This window comes from Pygocentrus nattereri, chromosome 13 (genome assembly GCF_015220715.1).
Source record: "Pygocentrus nattereri isolate fPygNat1 chromosome 13, fPygNat1.pri, whole genome shotgun sequence".
In the NCBI taxonomy this organism is placed as follows: domain Eukaryota; kingdom Metazoa; phylum Chordata; class Actinopteri; order Characiformes; family Serrasalmidae; genus Pygocentrus; species Pygocentrus nattereri.
Window position 1 is genome coordinate 19475013 of NC_051223.1, and position 19680 is coordinate 19494692.

Sequence of the window (19680 nt, forward strand, 5' to 3'; positions counted from 1 at the left end):
TCACTTTGCAAAGCCAGCCCAGAAATACTGGGAATACTGGGACCCCCCCCCATCACACCTCCACTTCTCTAAATCAAAATGCTATTAAATGAATTATTACTTGCCCCTTCTGAAATCCACAATCATCTCCTTTGTCTTCACGTTGATGCAGAGATTGTTCTCACTGCACCAACACTACAGGTGTTCCAACTCTTGAGTTAAACTTCTAAAGGTTGCTCACCCTGGCACGTCTCGTTTACAACATTTGTTATTCAAATACCCTCTATTGAGGGTCTACTTGCCTTGGGAATCACAAGTAGTTGGTCCATGGTGTCACTCCAAATAACTTTTTTTGCATGTATGCTGATTTTTTTTTATCCCTGGCAATAACAGCAACTTCTTAGTGAAAGTTCCTCCAGTCAAATTCAGATTGCTTCACTGAAGGAGCGCTGCACTCTAACATAATGTTGATCTTTCATTTAAGCCGTTTTTCAAAGGTGCTTTATCACCTGCTGAATTGCGCCCACCCAGTGGCTCTATTGGCCTCCACCAAAACTCATCGAGCTGAGGCTCCAGAACAGTGTGGAGATCAATGAGACCCATCAGCAGTTAGCAGCTTGTAATTAGTTCCTCCACTGACTGCCAGAGCGAGACACACTCTGTCTTTTTTACATTATTCATGAAGAATACATTACAGCTTCAGCTGCTCTGAGCAAGCAGGGGCTTTTCTTTTTAGGCAACTGTAACATACTGTAATCACAAAACCACAGCGTTGTCAGCTCCTCATGGAGTGACTAACATTAGCCCCAGGTAAGGCCAACTGCTAGGTGGCTCTTCCTCCATCCGTCTACGTTTGAGAGGGCTAGAGGCCTTTTCTCACTAAAAAATGCTTCTCAAGTGATGATAAAAGTGATTCTCAGGAAATTACGAGTTACATAAGTGCCTTGGAAATCCTCACCGGATTTTGCTCTGTAAACAGCAGTTCTGTTACATCCTTTTCTTATTCTGTTATGATACCAATAAGACAATATAGCCCATGGCTTTGTGGTGGACCTCTGAGACAAACAGTGCATTGGTGCTGCCAGCCAGCTCCCCTTTAGAAGTTTCCTGTTTGATGCCGTATCCTCTCATCTGTCGTCTTTGCTGTTTTAATTGTGTCCCTTTGGTGTTGTCTTTGTCAGTAATTGAGAAAAACGAGCTACTCTTTGTCTGGTGCCACAGTGTTCAGACAGCACCCTGCCTGGGGATTAACATTGCTGTATTTAATTTAGATATAAATGCATGAGCCCGACCCCTGGCTGGGCATCGGGCTGCTGTGGACTGGCAACGCTCGCCTACTCGGTGATCAATTACACAGAGCGTGTGGAGGATCGTTCATCGGCATGCAGGAAAATCAAGAGAAATAGTGACTAACTTAATGACAAAATCATTATTTCCTTTTTAACACGTTTAACTGCAGTGACCCTGCTGTAGGCTGGACAGAGCCATCTATAATGGCATTTCTGGTTGCTGTGTCAATTTGATTAAACATTGCTTTTGTTAAATGCTGTCTTTTATTATGCGGTAACGCGTTTAATCTAAACATTCATTTCTCTGAGGTGCGTATAATTACAGGTAATACTTATGGCAGACTATAATACAGTTATATAATGATATATTTTTGTTTGACACTGGTTCTTCCTCATGTTCTTACTGTTAATTTGGAGTTGCTCATGCATCATACCAGGCAATGTCATTTAACCCTGAATGCAATCTGTCTCACAGTTTGTCACATAAAAGGTGTTGACACACTTTATGCTCAAGTTCATTTAATTAATAAAGAATTTAATGCAATGAAAGTTTCATCATTTATTATGTTTGATATAGAGACTAGAGGCTAGGCCTTGGTTAGCTGAGGTAACAGACAGCTAGCATCACCAGTGCTTACACAAGCATGGTGTAATAATTTCTCACTCATAGCTGAAACAAGTTTCTTAACTAAATCAGTGCTGCATTTTTGTTTGTGAATAATACTTCTAGGAGATTCTTCCTCCATTTGTCTGTGTTCAGTCATGCTAGAAGCCTTTTCTCACCAAAACATGCTACTCAAATGGTCATAAAAGTGATTCACAGGACTTTAAAGGTTAGTAAAAATTCTATTGAAAGTGCTGATTCCAAACATTTCAATCAGTATCACATTTGCATCATAAATAGAACTGCTCAGTGATTTTCTCCCTCCAGCTGACTGTCTTTTCTTTCCAAAAAAAGGCTTTTTGAATGGTGGTGGGTGAAGGACATCTCAAGTGATTGATCATTTTGATGAAAGTACAGATTCTAACCTTTACCCATATTTGTGTTTGTTAATAGAAAGAGGGAATATTTTATTTTCATTTGAATTGGATGAAAATGACTGCTGTAAATACAGTATTTGTTCTGCAGAAGGAAAACACATTGTTTACGTTTTTCTAAAAATGCATTGATGGATTTTGTAGCTGTTTCTTTTGATGCTGTTAAATTGAAGTGTGTGTAATCTGACTGTATGCACATGTCACTTTACCGAGTTTTGTTCCTTGACTGCTCTTCCATACATGGTTTGAGCGGGCCAGTATGCTCGTGATCCTGCTGAACTGTGTGACGCTGGGCATGTTCCATCCGTGTGAGGACAGCGACTGTGACTCCGAGCGCTGCAAGATCCTGGAGGTGAGGACTAACACACACAGCTGCTGGCTAGGATTTAGTGATGTACTGTTTAAGCTGTCTCCTACAGATGAATGCTGAGAGCTGACTCACATGCCTGAATTGTTTTTTTGTTTGTTTGTTTGTTTGTTTGTTTAATCACAAGCTCACATGCAGTGCAACCCTGATCAAAATGGCTCCAGGGAAGCTTCTTATCAACTATAATATTATCAAAATATAATATATAATTTATAGTAAAGCTATAGCCTGGCAGTTTTAACATTTGTTTAACTCATAGCCAACAAGAAAAAGTGTCCATACACAGTGCACATTTCACTCTGGCCAGTGTGGATATACATGTGTTGTAACACCTCGGTTAGCCGGTTGAAAGGAGCCATCACCATCAGGAGCCAAATTCTTAGAATGGATTTTGATAGAATTACATAGTTCTATAATAAATACAGTATAACGATACTATAATAGTGTTACTTAGAAGGTAGAACAAGATTGTACTGAATATTAGATAATATATAATAGTTATTTCACTGTCCAGTAGCAAAAGCAAACATAGGTCATAGTATCGCCAACATGGTTTGATTCAGATAAACTGACAATGCTACTGAATGAAGAGCCGTTTGAAAGCAGAACGATCCCACTCCTATTGCTGAGCTGAGCCAACTGATCTGACTCACTGAGAAGAGTCAGAATTCCCTTCACTACTATAACCCACATAAGCAAAGTTAATACTAAATTCACTCTGCAAAGCAGCTGATGTTTGGACCCTAGGCCTGTAGGTCTTCTTCAGCTCATTTTTATTGGAAAAGTTGTTTTGTTATTGTTCACGCAGTAGTTTTATCTGCACGGAACACTGGGGTTCTCTAGATATCCCGAAGCATGTTATGTTGAACATGTTCCAGAAACAAATGCCCAAAACCTTATGTGGTGATCTCCAGTAATTCAAGGCAGATTACACTGCGAAAACACAGCGCTGTTTTATCTTTTCCTTGCTGAGAGCAGAGCTCAGCTTAAGGACATGGACTTTGGTTTAAATCTTCTAAATTCCTTTTGCTTTATACTACAGACAAGTGTTTTGCCTGAAGGTTAAAATCTCTCTCTCTCTTCTCTCTCTCTCTCTCTCTCTCTCTCTCTCTCTCTCTCTCACACAAATGCTAGCTTTGCTTGATTTTATATGCATTGAATGACTGTAACAGTGAATATGACTACAGAATGTTCATCACTGAGTGCTATGATAAGTGTTTAAATATAACCTTTAAAGTAGGACCTGTTAGTCTCTCAGCTTGAAAAGTACACTGTATGACCAAAAGAATGTGGACAACTGACCATCACTCCTAAATGAGCTTGTTGGACATCTCAGTCTAAAGCTAAGAGCATTAATACAGAGTTGTTCCTCCACATCAGGAAGGTACACACATCTCTCTCTCTCTCTCTCTCTCTCTCTCTCTCTTGTTGTCTGCCTGTAGGTTTACAGCTATAGCTAGGCTGTTCATTTTCTCTTCTTCTTCAACATTAAAATGATACAAATATGTAAATGTGGACTAAATAGTTCGCAGTAGTTGTAGATTTTATAGTAGCAGTTTGTAGACAATTTTATATAACTAGAATGATGTCAAATATGAAACATGCTAGCTGCTAATTTGCTAATTAGTGAAATAATCAAATGTGTTACTTGTGACATCATTATTTCTAATTGCTTCATGAACCTGTTAAGTTCGATGGAAATGAATTGGTTTCCCAACCAGCAGTGGTCCACCATGTAAAGCCAGCTTTAGAGTGGGATAAATGGTGACTCAGGCATAGTCGTGTGTGTGAGTGTGTATGGACGTGTGGGTTAACACCGATTACCCTCCCCAACAGTGCAATCAAATCACTCTCCCCCCTTACCATATGGGAATAAGACATCCTTACTGAAAACAAGACGATAAAGCCAGCTGCCAGGTAATTCACAAAGACAGCCAATCAGCTCCCATCTCTGTCAGGCAGATATGCGGAGTCTCCAGGGCCGGCGTGACTCGGGTTAACCTCGGCATGAGCTGGAAGAAAGAGTGCCTTTGGTGCAATAATAGAAACCAATGAGATATAATAAAGCCAGTGAGTCTGCTGGATCTCTCTCTCTCTCTCTCTCTCTCTCTCTCTCTCTCTCTCTCTCTCTCTCACACACTGTCTCCCTCTTTTTTTCCCCTTCTGCCTCCGCGTCTCTGCCCACACAACAACACATCCTCATTTATTCCTCTGCTGCTTCTCTCTCTCTCTCTCTCTCTCTCTCTCTCTTCTATATTTTCTCACCTCCCTCCCTCTCTCTTTCTGTCTCTTCTCTTTTGCTCTCTTGCTTTATTCCACTCTCGTCCTTCTCCCTCTCCTTCTCTCTTTCCTCTCTCCTCTCCCCCTGTCTTCACTCTCTCTCTACATCTCTCTGTCCTTTGCTCTCACTCTCTCTCTCTTCTCTTCTGCTCTGTCTGTCTTACTTTCTCACACTCTCTCTTTCTTGTGCTCTCTCTCACTGTCTCTCCTTACTTTCCTCTCTAAACCTTATTTTCCTTTCTCTCTCTCACTTGCTCTCTCTCAATCTCATACTTTCTTCTGTCCCTCCTCCCTCTCTCTCTCCCTCTTTCTCTCTCTCTCTCTCACACACACACACACACACACACTGTCCAGTCTAAACACAGAACTGATGCTGCTGATGAGAATATGAGAAATAGGAATCAGTCTGAGTTTTCCTTGTTCAGTATATTGAATGAATGCTAACACTGTACAGATTGTCATGAGCATGTGTGGATGTGTTTAAGTAGGATTTGGCTGCTGGGTCAGAAAAAGAAGAGAGGCCTACGAACATGAAATATAATTGTATATCCTAGCTGTCATAACAAAACCTCATCCTTCTTTTTTCAATATCACTTTAAAACTTAAAAAAAAAAAACTTAAAAAGATTGTGAATACAAGCGGCGGAAATGAGCTTTCATTGTAAGGGTGGTGGGCTACACTCTATTTGATAGAGTAAGGAGCTCGGTCATCCGGGAGGAGCTCAGAGTAGAGCCGTTACTCCTCTGCATTGAGAGGAGCCAGCTGAGGTGGTTCGGGCATCTGATCCGGATGCCCCCTGGACGCCTCCCGGTTGGGGTGTGCTAGGCACGATCTACTGGGACAAGATCCCGGGGTCATCCTAGGACCCGCTGGAGGGATTATATCTCCAAGTTGGCCTGGGAGTGGCTTGGGGTCCCTGGGAATGAGCTAGAGGAAGTTGCAGGGGACAGGGTTGTCTGGGATTCTCTGCTCTCTCAACTGCTACTGCAACCCTATCTGGACTGAGCAGTTAACAACAATGAGGATGAAATTCCCTTCACATTGTGTGAACGGTTCATGCTGAATGGACCAATACAAAAAGTCCAAGATGACTTGCAATAAAAAGTCATCATGTTAGTGTATAGACCTCAGTTCTGAAAAAAAAGCTGGCAAAATATGTGAAATGTTAATGAAAGAGAAAGCAATGATTAGTCAATTCTGTTTGAGCTACATATTTATTTATTTACTTATTTACTTACTTACATAATTACTTATTTATTTACCTACTTCTTACTCATTCCAAATTTTATGCCTTTAACATGTTCCAGGATTCCTGTGTTATATCACTCTTTATTTTAACAGCACTTAATAATCAATTGAGAACAGACGGCACCAGTTGATTCAGTTCAAAAAGCAGATTTCTTTTCTGTTCGTCCATTATACAAGTCTTCAGCCATGCAACCATACAGGGTCTTGTTTGTTATAATTTGCATGTCATAATGCTCCACATAGTCATGTTAAAGGCATTTTTAAATAAGCATGGATATCCCTGAAAAGGACCTCACCTAGAAGGCAGCAATGTGTTGCTCCTAAATTTGTATATATCTTTTAGCATTAATAATGCCTTCACAAGTTACCAATGCCAGGGAGCTAATGTGCCACTGAACCATGACAGTCCTTGGCTTTTGAACTTTATGCTGGTAACAATTTGGATGGTCCTTTAACAGTCTATAAGGTTGACCCATCAGGCTGATATGTTTTCACTGTGCATCATTCCATTTCAAGTCAGTAGGTGGCGTATATGGACATTGTTGACATGTTCTGCTGTACTTAGTAGACTCTTAATTTGAAATTGTGGATGCAGCAACAAACAGTGTTCATTGACATCATTTTACCAATGTATTCCTGACATATATAAAAAATAGTTTTGTCTGTGATAATGGGCCTCATTCACCAACATCTTCCTTAGTGTAGTGTGTAGATTTTGTTCTTACCTACGACAAATCCCAAATAAGAAAACACGAAGAATGTCAGAATCTTTGTGAAAACTGCATAAGTGTGTTTTAAGAAGAAATTTATTCTTAAATGAATGGTTGGTGAATAAGGCCCAATGCTCTTAAATATAAATGCATTTTATTGTAAGTAGAAATTGCACCGATTCAATGCCAGGTGTTTGTATTGGGTCAATATCAATAAAAATAGAATCGTAGTAGAGTGTTTTCCTAGTTTTCTCCCTATTCACACAATACTACTAGGCGCCGGGAGGGTGAAGGCTAACACATGCTTCCTCAAGTTATGTCAAGCGGCACCACATCTTTTTGAACTGCTGCTAATGCAGTGTCATTGGATAGAGCACTAACTGCCAGTTCTGTTATGTCAACAGTGTGATGGGGAGGGGGGAGGCCATCCTACCCACCCAGAGAGAGTAAGGCCAATTGTGCTCTCTTGGACTCCCGACTACAGATTAAATGCTTATCTTATCATGTTTCAATTAAAATGTGCCATTTTTGAGCACAGCAACTTTCATAGAAATAATGATGGATCTGTATCTGTAGTGGCCGATGTTCCGTATATATACGGAAGAGAGAGGAAGAGAGAGAGGAAGAGAGAGAGGCTATTAATCTCACTGACTGCATCTCACATGAGGTGTGATCATTCATCATTATAGCTCACTGTCACCAGAAGATAGACACACAACTCCCAATGTGTGTATTAACATATCTGATTGAATTAACTGGTGATCTTCCCTCCATCCCTCTGTCTCACTGTCTCTTGCTCTCTCTCTCTCTCTCTCTCTCTCTCTCTCTCTCTCTCTCTATCTCTCTCTCTCTCTCTCTCTCCCTGTCTCTCCTCCTGTACACCCTGCTCTTAGTGAGAGAATGAGCAGATATCTCTGAATGAGTCGTGTATGCATGGGTTGTGGTGGAAATGTGCCCTACAGTTTGATCTTTCCTGCAGCGTAAGGGCAGTGGAGCCGAAACCGAGTTTTTCTTATCTTTTTCCCCAGGTGGAATAAGCACGTGGCTGTCTTTTGTTCTATTTTTTGTTCGCGGGAATCCCATTCTTCCTTTGTAATTTAAGATGCTGATTGCGAAGTTATGTTTGTTCTCTTGCCAACTGCATATGAATAATACTCCATAATATATGTAGTGCGATCTCAACGTTTTTCAAAAGCTGAAAAGAGAAGTAAAAGGATGTTGACAGTAATCAGGATGCATTCAGTTTTATTTATTTATTTATTTTATTTTTTTACGGCAAGCTGTGTCCAAGCACAGAGTGCTCGGCCATTTCTTTTAAGGCTTTTTCTTCTTGTCATAGATTCAGATTCAGATTCCTTTATTGATCCCAGGGGGAAATTGCAGTTGTTACAGTTGCAGCCATTTATGTAAAAATAAACACTTTACTAATAATTTAAGACAATATAGAGACATTTACAGTATGTACACAACTATATATACTATGTATACTTTTGTCTGCTGATATGCGGAGGGCAGCAGAGACCATAAAGCACAGAAATACCCTATAATAAAGCAAATAAGCCCAATTTTGGTACATTTTGGTCCTGAAATGTGAGCCATTCAGTAAGACTCTTTGTTCACTAGAGTCCTTGGATTATTAGACCTGAAAAAGCCTCTTCACAGGAATATTCACATTTGGATTTTGAGCTAATTTGCATTATATGTAAAACCTACTTTTGGTAACTAGTCCTATCTACATCAAAGTAGGCTCAAATAAATCAGAGTTGATTCTACAGTTTAATAGAGAGATATTTAGATTTGCAGTATGGCCAGCCTTCTGATCAGATACTCTGGGGTGGAGGTCATTAATCTTAAACAGCTGTAAAGCAGGAGCTTTTGGTCCAGTCCTCACCAAACTGCATGTAGTTATGCATGGAAGTGGTGGAAATTCACAAGAGCCTTACAAAAATGAAATTACAAAAAAAGTATGGCTTATATTTTTCTACTAAGTAGAAGTATCTAACTCAGTATAGGTATACAATTTCATGCTCATAGATGTGCTTAAAGAAGAAAAGCAAAAGTGTTTATGAAATATTTTTTAAACAGGTGTTCTTTATTGAGCGTTAACCAGATGCATGCAATCATATCATTAAGCATAAATGATAAGTATGCTAGACCAGCTTGCATCATCTACAAAGTAATACAAATGACAGATGTGGAAGCAGCCTATCACAGTTGACCACTATAGAAATGTAGAAATGTGTGTATATATTTCTCAATTCATTGCTAATCCATTAGCTAACAATATGGAACTTGATGAAATGCCTGAATAGAACAAAATAGGTAAATAAAAATGTAGAGTAACAAGCGTGGTTTGAAAATGTGGTGAAAGTACAGATTTTTCTTTTGAGGAAAAGTGAAACATATTAAGTGACAGAAATGCTGAAGTAAAGTACAGATACTTAACAATCCTACTTAAGGACAGTATCGAAGTGATTATGCAAAACAAAACAAAAAAAAGGCTGCTATTAACCAGTAAGATGGTGGCAGCATTTTGACAGATTTAACTTCTAATCATGGTGAAATGTGGTAGACATTGGTTCCTCTCCACCGCAATGCCACAGAGAATGTTATTCGTTCTCAGGAAATTGGCATTTTTCAGTTGCCTTTTCTGCTTGTCCAATAAAAGAGCAGAATTGCAGGGAAGGTTGCTTCCAACCATATAACTTCTCTCTATGGTAACCACACAACCCACACTAACTAAACCCACACCCCAACGCAATAAAACAGCAGACACAGCACAATAAAATCAGCACATACACTGACATAGAACATCATTCACAACAAAAACAACAACAGACGTCTATTTTAAGAAGAGGGGGCGGATCACGCGGCTCAGTTTTGCATACCACGCCTTTAATACAATGCAAGTGGTAGCTGCCGCAGTATGTGCAGTATGAGAGAGACAAGCAGTATGCATAATTTTAAGGTGGCCTTTTTTCTCGAAGTCTATAACCCAAGAATCATAAGGAATGGAGATTTAAATGTTTTTTTTATTTCACATTCCTTGTCCTCAGCCTGAAAAACTTCACTGGAGATTTAATGGATAGGGAGGCTTTACTGCTGGGGTCTGAGGACATAGTCCCAAATGGCCCCAAAATATCTGTTTGTTATGATTTTTTAACAAAGCAATAGGCATAAAACTCATAATGAATATGAATATTTTTGGATCAGTTGCTTCGTCTCTTCATAGTTCGTAGTCTTCATAGGCACAGATCTAGCTATGGTAGTCATACACAGTCTATACATTGGTTTCTGATCAGTTTGGCTTCTTCAGTCCTGTCTACCTGCCAACCCTGTAGCCTGTCACAATTTTCTTTATCTCATGTTAACCTAAAGTTAACCATTTAACTAATGAGGGAAAAAAATGCTAAAAAACCTTGATAGCTAACTAATTTAATTTGCCTTAAATTCATGCTGTAGATATATGATTTTTACTCTATTTGTTTTATTTTGTAAACAATGTATTTTAAATAAAGCCTATTGTTTGCCAATTGACATCCCATTCTGACATTTCACTGAGGTAGCACTTGTATTAAAAGCCCTGCTAAGACAAACAAAATCATTAGTCTCTCTATTTCAATTTGAATGTAATTTGCATAATTTACATTTGTGGACTATTCCTAGGTTTTTCCCAAACATAATGTATGAACATATTGTTAAATTAATCAGCAGATATCTAAATCATAATATATAAATTAGAATATAAACGTTATATATATATAATATAAAATGAAGACTAACAGTAATTGCAGTAATGATAAATTGGGAAATCCCTGCAAACAGTGCTTGGACCCCTGTAGTTGTTCCTTTTTTCTGCTTCTCTATGATTTTATGCGTGCTGGATTCTATTATTTACTCACTTGTGCACTGTAAATTCTGTAAGTTCACCTCCCTTACACACAATGACACCTTCCTCTGCTTAGCAACTGCTCTATATACATGTGATGAAATGCATTGCCAATAGACAGGTATACAACAGAGGAGAGAGAGTGGTGACCATATGTTTCTCCACACTGTCTGAATTAGGCATGATCCTGCTTATGGATGTGTGTATATGCAGCAGAGACGCCATCAGTCGCACCAGAATAACCTTCTCTGCCAGCAAAGGCGAAATCCTATCAAACTCATTGCGCAGGCAATAAACGACTAAGCTGCTCGGACAACAAAGGGGACACCATGAGAAGATTTATTCAGTGCCGAAAAGATCACAGCACGCCGATGAACTCTCTCGCCTTCAGTCACACCACATGTGACTCTCTCCACCGACTCTGGCTATTTTTAAACCCTCGGCTGAAGATATGAAAGAGAGGGATGACGAGTCTTTAATAGAAATGGGTGGATGAGATGGTGGAGAAAAAAAAGAGGAGGGAGGAATTCTGAAAGAGATAGCGGAGACAATGTGGGCTAAGAAAGGAGGGAAATGAGAGAGGAAGAGATGCAAGGAGTGAAAGAGAGCAATAGAGAGAAATGCATATGAGAATACTGAATCATTAAGGCACGCTGGCAGGCTGTGTGCTGTGTTGAGGGCTTCCCCCAGTCTGTTCTGTTTTTCTTTAGAGAACTGCTGAACCATGGAGGGTCCACAGAGACATACATGCGCTCATGTACAGACAGCTAAGCAGACTAGACACCATACAGGACTGTGAGGTTGTTCTTAAAGAGCATGCCTTTGAAGAATTCATTTGACAATCTTTGTTCTTTTTTTTCTTGTAAACAATCCGTGATTAGGTTAGAATGAATGTCCTTCATGTCCTCTTAGATTACAGTTTCTTGTCTTACATGTCCTGTATTATACGTAGGGCTTGACTGATGTAAAATTTTGAGATTGGGACAGACTTTAAGGAGTTAACTGATAAGTGCTAACTGATAATATTGGCAAATACAACTTTATATGGTATATAATTAAACTGATTGGTCAAATATGACTGTCATTCTCACATGTCATGTTTACATTCAGATAAACCAATGAAATGTTTGAACTCCTAAAATTCTGGCTTATTACATTCTTACTATTAAGTAACTACATAGAATGCCGTTTCTCAAGGTATGGGAGTACGTCATAAATATTTGACTGGTCATGGCTATTTAAAGGGTTAAATAATGTGAAAAGATTAGTTTCCCAGAATTTGTAGAGGTTTTATTGGTTTCTTTTCATTAACTCTCATTGGACCTCATTCACCAATATCGTCCTACGTTTCTTCTCAAATTAGTTCTTGGGAAAGGTTCTAAGATAAAGTTTATGTCAGATTTATGACTTGTTCTTAAAGTACAAAATTATTTGCACCTTTGTGTTCTTGAGTGTGTGTAGATTCTGCTCTGCTTCTGCTCTGATCTAAGAACAAATCCCAAACAAGAAAACATTGCTGAAGGTCAGAATCTTCATGAAAACGGCATAAGTGGGCTTTAAGAAGAAATCTCTTCTTAAGAACAGTTAGTGAATGAGGCCCACTGTTCTTAATAATCATGGTATTTATTTATTTATTTTTGTTTTTGTAAACATGCTATGCTAAAGGTTAGGTTTGAAATCAAAGTAAGATTCAATTTTTGGTTATTTTAACCATGATGACGTTTCATGTTTACTAGTGTGGCCTGTATTGCTGTAAGAAAGGTGGACTATTGGTTATTTCCAATTAAGTACTCTCTGTAGCAGTCATTCTCATTAAGATGCCGTATTAGGGAAGATCTTAAGCTAGTTGAGCACTTGGAGCAGGCAGAAGTCACACTGTGATCGAAGATAATGGGAAAACTTCATCTTTTAAACTGTCATGATAAATCATGCCTACTGTGACCAGGGACACAATAACAAATGCCTTCCTTTTCTACAGTGGTTGGTGCATAGGTGTAGCCTGTTTCATACTTCATTATGCTCTGACAAGCCAAGTGGGTGGCCATGTGACCAGCAGTGGTGTTCCCAAGCCAAACATGAAAACATTGCTTAAAATTTATAGCCTTTTCAGTTGCTTCAGAAGCATTGTGGTCTCAAAGCATTCATGTTTAATGACCTGTCACCACACTGTGCCAGAATCTACCCCTTGACAATGTTCCCTATTGAAAAAAAACATTAACTCCAAATGACAAAAGCTCCATAGAGTGGCCAACACTTTAGAGCTAGCATTGAAATGATGTGGAGCTTGACGGTGTGCTTATCCACAGCAACTTAATTATCATTCCCTGCATTGCGAAAGCCTCTTGGCTAGAGGGATTCCCTTGCTTAGGAGTCATCACTAATGCTCCAGCTGACTCAGAAAGCCCAGGTGCATTTCCCATGTGATGACAATTACCCTTGAGGAAATGGGAGGGGTCACTGAGGCCAGACCAGCCCCAGTGCCTTTATCCATTTCTCATGCACCAGCTGGAAGACTAGAAGACTCTTTCATTTCTGAAGTACATTTGTCCAGAGTGTATTCATTATTAAAACTGGATAATTAACTAAACGAAGAATTCTGTGTTGATCGTCATGCTGTAGAATACAGGCATTTCAGCTCAGTGGCATAACCCATGTCTGATGTAGGGAAAATGAAGAAAAGCCTTTCTCAAATGGGTTTATTTACCCATTTATTGATTCCAAATGGAAAACAACCCATTGTTCTGTGCTAATTTGATGCATGCATACCATTTACGATGAATTTCTCCCTTATTTTTCTGTTTGAAAAACCAAACAGTCCTATTTTCATCCATTTCCAGGAAAACTCTCCAATTTAGTTAGCATTTCCACGGCTATTGTCCAGCATTGTTCAACTGCTTCTCACATCATTACAAACAAGTGTTTTATGAATAATAATGTGATGCTTTTTTTTTCTCCACACTGTGTCAAAATTATGCCCTGACTTCATCTTTCATCTTCATATGGAATACAAAATAAAGGTAGGGAAAACAAATTGGCACCGCGAGCAAATATGCCTGCGGAGAGTGCAAAGTAAACTTAATAATTCCTGCTACGAACTCACTTTTTCACTTAATTGGTTGGCTTTGCATTAATTAATCATTTGCCTGGTGCCTACATGCAGATCTGTTTCACTGTGTTCCTTGAAAACTTGTGTTTATCATTAATAAATAAATAAGGTATTTCCTCTAGAGAACATTTTGAACCCTTATTCAGGGCATCATAGAAGGGCCTGGTTCAGGATTTGCAGAGGAAAAAAAAAAAAAACATGAGTCGGCTGTTTCGGGCCACTCAGTCAGCTTATAGATCCACTCGTGCACACACACATAAACAAACGCCATGCTGTGAATGTTAATGTTAAAGCAGAGAATATAGCTCCGGTCTCTATATGGCACTATGAGGTTATCTGTTTTTTATGAGGTCACATATTTGTGAAATTGCACATTTAGCGTGAATCAGAGGCTCTGTCTCCTGCACTTCGAGCTGAACAAGAACAGTTTTGTTAATCCTGCAGAAGAAGGATTTAATGCTAACACTTTGAATGCTTTTCCCCTTTTAGGACTTTGATGACTTCATCTTTGCTTTTTTCGCTGTGGAGATGGTGATCAAGATGGTGGCGCTGGGCATCTTTGGCAAGAAGTGTTACCTTGGAGATACCTGGAACCGGCTAGACTTCTTCATTGTGTTGGCTGGGTGAGTGAGGCCAGACTGAACTTACTGAAACAATCCAAAAACCTCATTACCGTGCTAAAGTTTTATTATTTTGGGTGTCAGGTGATTGTTTAGGTGGCATTACCACAGATTAAGTATTAATCTAAGTCTGATTTGATTTCATGGTTGTTGTTTTTTTGGTGATGGATTCTCTAATAATGATTATATGAAGTGCACATTAATTCTGATCTTTTATTGCTTTCATCTCTTTCCTTTAAATATAAAGACAGATTAAAGTAGATGTGCTGGTGTATCTATCATCCTACAGATACAGAGTAATGACAGCTATTATGAGTGGATTTGATTTCATGGTTGTTGTTTTTTTTTTTGGTGATGGATTCTCTAATAATGCTGAATAGTTCGAAAACTAGAATATTAGCATACTTAGAAACTCCAAGTAGTTTGTGATAGAATCTCTAATAATGCTGAATAGTTAGAAAACTAGCATATTAGCATAGAAACTCTAAATAGCTTGGAGAAAACATCAAATAATGCTGAAAAGTTAGAGAACTAGCATATTAACATACCAAGTAGTTTGCGATATAAACTCTAATAATGCTTAATTGTTACTCTACCTTTGTCTAAATTTGTTTGTAATAGAAACTTATACAATGCTGATTAGTTAGAGAACAAGTTAGCACAGTTAAAAACTCTAACTCAAAGTAGCTAAGTAGTTAATATTTAATAGAAACTCCAACTATGCTATTTTATTGAGAGCTAATGATGTACTTGCACTGAAAAAGTTTTATATATATATATATATATATATATATATATATATATATATATAATTAATCTGATTCGAATAAGTACTACATGGAATCAGTACACATTTGTCTTTTAGTATGTAATTTGGCACTAATTCTGCTGATGTGTGATATTTATTCATTTGGAAATGATATTAAGCCTACTTATTAGAACTGAGTAAATTCAGTCTGATACAGTATTTATTTTCTGTGTGTGTGTTTACATCTAAACAGTCCTTATTTTAGCTTGTCAATGTATATTTATTTGTGTGTCTAATCATTACACCTCAAAGCTTTATGGAAGGGTGTGTTCTGAGCTTGGTCAACTGTATGAACAATTGATCAGTTCTCAACTGCTCTAATGAAAAAAAAATGAGTGTAAAATAGAAGTTGACATTGAACGGAAGATCAGGCAGGATTCTTCAGCTTGTTGAGCAAAAAACAATCATTCTTCTGGGTCCTTTTACCCATTTAGCTGTTAATCAGTGGCTAGTTAGCCAAAGCCTGATTATATGAAGTGCACATTAATTCTGATCTTTTATTGCTTTCATCTCTTTCCTTTAAATATAAAGACAGATTAAAGTAGATGTGCTGATGTATCTATCATCCTACAGATACAGAGTAATGACAGCTATTATGAGTGGATGATATGATATTAAAGCAATAGAACACAAGAGGGGGTGTGATATTGTGAAATAACATCATGGCTGTGATTTTGTCACCGTAGATCATCACAGCTGTGATGTTAGTGATAACACACGACCTCGGGTATTCTATTGCTTTTCTATAACAGTTAAATAAGTTAAGTAAGAAATGAATAAACTGGGCCGTGTCTGTGTCATTTAGTATTTTATTGTTTGCAGTTCCTTTTGCCAAATTATGGTTCCTAAACAAGCAGCTTTTTGCTACGTCAGAGTAACGAGATCCGCTCACTCGCTGCACAGCTGCCAGATTGTTCTCCAGCTCCTTATACTAAAGTAGTCTCATCTTTGGCTGTCGGTCAAATGTGATCTTAAAAGTATCCTTTTTCTGTTTATGGGCAAAGAGTTCAAAACTCTAAAAAATAAGGTGATAAGGTCAAAAAATAAGGCTTGAGCATCCTAGCAAAGTTGTTGCTTAGCAGCGGCATCTTAGCGGAGTGATACAGTGTGTGTAAAAAACCCGTGATGTTATGGAGAAATATCAGCGCGGTTAGGACGCTTCTCAACCTTCTCATCTTGCGAAGCCAGAACTAGCTGTTGTATAATTCATAGGTACTACGATAAATTATGTCACCATGCACATTTATAAGTATATACGTGGGATCATCATTGGTTCAGTGGTGTATTTTAGGTTTTTCTACTTGCTTCCTAGTTCATTTTTACAGACACTGAATTAAAAAATGTTTATTATTTACAAAAAAAGTCACATATATTGAGCCTATAAACAACAAAACTAACTTAAAACATGTCTAAAATATATAGTAACAGATAGTTATTTGAATTTTAGCCCTTTATGCCTTGATGACTTTTAAATTGTTGTCCATAACTTCGATGTTTTCAATGATTGTTCCATGTTGTCCATAACCAGCATCTAAAAACTGCAATACTCTTCACACATGCACAGAACCATGGAGATTAATACAACAGTTAGAACCTTTGAGTAATACATACAGCTGAACCAACATGAGCACATTTACTCATTTCATTCCCGGAGCTTCATCCGTCCTAACCTAGAGACCCTGGGCTCTTTGCTGCCAATCTTTGCTGGCACAGAGCTAACCTCATGTGCATTGCTGAGAGATGCATAGGATTATGTGTTGAGATGGAAATTACCCCAGCATATGGAGCATGTGGAAGGATATCCAGGAGCCATCAGCCAAAGTGTGTACACAAGAGGAGCATGCAGAAATGACAGGCTGCTGGCATGTTCTGCTGGCATGTTGGCAAAACCAGTTTCTCTACGGCTGTTTTGATAACACTTCAGATGACACACTCACCATCCGCACAGCTTTGGGTGAGCAATGATCGGTTGTATTGTATTATGCTTAGTCAGATTTCTTCACCAATAGCATAAGTAGGGGTATCAAGATAGACGCTATTTGATTTTCCTGTGAAACCTAAAGCTGGACAATCAGAATTATCTTTGAATTGACATGTTGATTCTTTCAGAAACGAAAAAGTAGTGGATATGATGTGAAGTAAATAAATGTTTATACATAGAAAGGTCTTATTATTTCAAATAAATCTGAAGTGTTTGTAGGGATGGAGCATGTGCTGAACTGTATTGAGTGGTGCTTTGTGGCTGAGCTGTTGTTGCTCCATTTCCCAGTAAGAGCACTTATGGATGACCAGGACAGATCTAGTAGGAAAGAAATTTCATAAACTGACTGACATGCAAAGATGGCACCCAGTGACAGTGTCACGTTTAAAATCACTGAGCTCTTCAGTACAATCCATTCTATTATCAGTGTTTGTCTTTGGAGATTGCATGGCTATGTGCTTGACTTGACACACCTGTTAGCAATGGATGTGGCTGAATGACCTGAATTAATTAATTAAGAGGTATGTTTACATACTTTTGGCTATATAATGTAGTCTTGCAGGGTCACATTTAGGGACAACTTTGCATACTACCATAATAGATATTAGAATAAACAGAAAAAAAATAGACAGTAGATAAATAATTGCTGATGTCAAAGGAGCTAAAAGCGATGAGTATGTTAATATATAAATGTTTGCAGAATCACTATTATTTGCAGTAAATGACAGGATGATATCAGCTTTGGTAAAAATTTGCTGGATTTGTTGACCCTGAATCTAAATGGAATAGGTGATGTCTAGGATCAGAAGTATCAGAGGAGTCCCTCAATTGTGGATGTGCTGGGTAGATTACATTTGATCTTCTCCTCTGTTCTGATTTTGTGTTCGGGCTTCTTGTTGTGAGGTGGAGGAACCAAACCAGATGGTTATGGATGATGTGAGGATGAACTTGATTGACTAGGATTGACTAACTAATTTACTGGGGGGGGTGCAGTAATGCTGTCTTTGACTCCTGGCCTCGGATGGCTATGGCATCACCAGGCATTGAACTCATGACCTGCTGATAGGGCTAGTGACTAGATGGTTATGCTCTAAATGTGACCATATTTTTATGTAAAATTCTGAAACTTTTATTAAGATAAAAAAAAGGCACTTGTAATTGCCCTCAATGACTGTAAGACGGCTTGAAAGATTGAACGTTAATTGCTTAAAGTTCTTACATAAAAGTAATTACAGATGTAACAGACAGGGTTCAGTCTTTGCTGTCAATTGCCTAGATGGGTGTTAAGTAGCTGTACTTGATGCCTGTGTGAGGAGAACTCCTCTATTTTACACCATTTAGCTCAATCTCATCTATCGCAGCTCTCTTCTCTCCTGGGCCAGGCTGCTGATAGAGTGCTGAACGTTTGGCATGCATGCACAGTATCTTATGTCTGTGTGTGGTTCAGTTGGAGAGACGTTTAGGCTAGCACAAGCTCCTCTTAATCTTTAAAAATCCTTCGAGGATCCAGCGCTAACCAGCAAAGGTATCAGCCTCAGACACCCCCAGCTGCTTGGCAACGAGTGCAGACTCATTTCAGCTTCCAGCCAAGCTGATTTGCCCTTTCGCTCCTCCACAATGCCTTTATTCACACTTAGGAGCTCCAGTTGATTTCCCTGAGTTCAGAAAGTCACGGGCGTTCTTCATGAGCGGAAACTTCAGCAGTGGCAACGCTTCAAGTTCATTTGAAGTCGAGCAAACTATAAAGCAAAAGGATGGAGCACAATTATGCCTCCTTGCTCATCATAGCAATAAATACTGCTTGCCATTTTGAGTGCAGTGTTGTGAGATGCCTTTGTAATTGTTCATTGCACACATTGTTCTCACCTTGGGAGAGGTAAGACTGTTTAGGGATGGAAAATAAAAAGACTTTGCATAATGCACTGCCAACTAAATTAACTTTGACTTTAGAGACAGTATGTTCATATTTCAGACTGTTTTGCTTGCTGTACCTTTTTACTCAAGGCTTGTACAAATATGCCGTGTCCTTGAAGCACGTTAACATTCTTCTGGAAAATAGACGAGTTTTACGTATGACTGATGTTTCTTCACACTGTCAAGACAATGATACTCGTTATATTTCATCCACTTTCTAAACGCAACCTTTAACTTGAATATGATATACTGAGATTGACAGCTAGAGACACAAGGCCAGACCCAATTCACTTACTTCTACTCTCTCTCTCTCTCTCTCTCTCTCTCTCTCTCTCTCTCTCCCTCTCCCTCTCTCTATCTCTCTCCCTCTCTCTCTATCTCTCTCTCTCTCTTTCTTGCTCTTTCTCACTCTGTCTGGCTGCTTCTTTTGCTGTTTATCTTTCCTGTCCCC

General features: G+C 38.7%; 1 protein-coding gene across 14 annotated transcripts in view; it reads left to right on the forward strand.

Moving 5' to 3' along the window:
• Positions 1–19680, forward strand: part of cacna1g (calcium channel, voltage-dependent, T type, alpha 1G subunit) — a 322261-nt gene that overhangs the window by 119355 nt on the left and 183226 nt on the right. For all 14 annotated transcript variants that reach the window (XM_017695914.2, XM_017695912.2, XM_017695906.2 and 11 more), the window contains exons 3-4: positions 2547–2658; positions 14396–14529. In XM_017695914.2, the coding sequence (XP_017551403.2) occupies positions 2547–2658; positions 14396–14529 (246 nt within the window). The remainder of the gene's footprint in view (positions 1–2546; positions 2659–14395; positions 14530–19680) is intronic.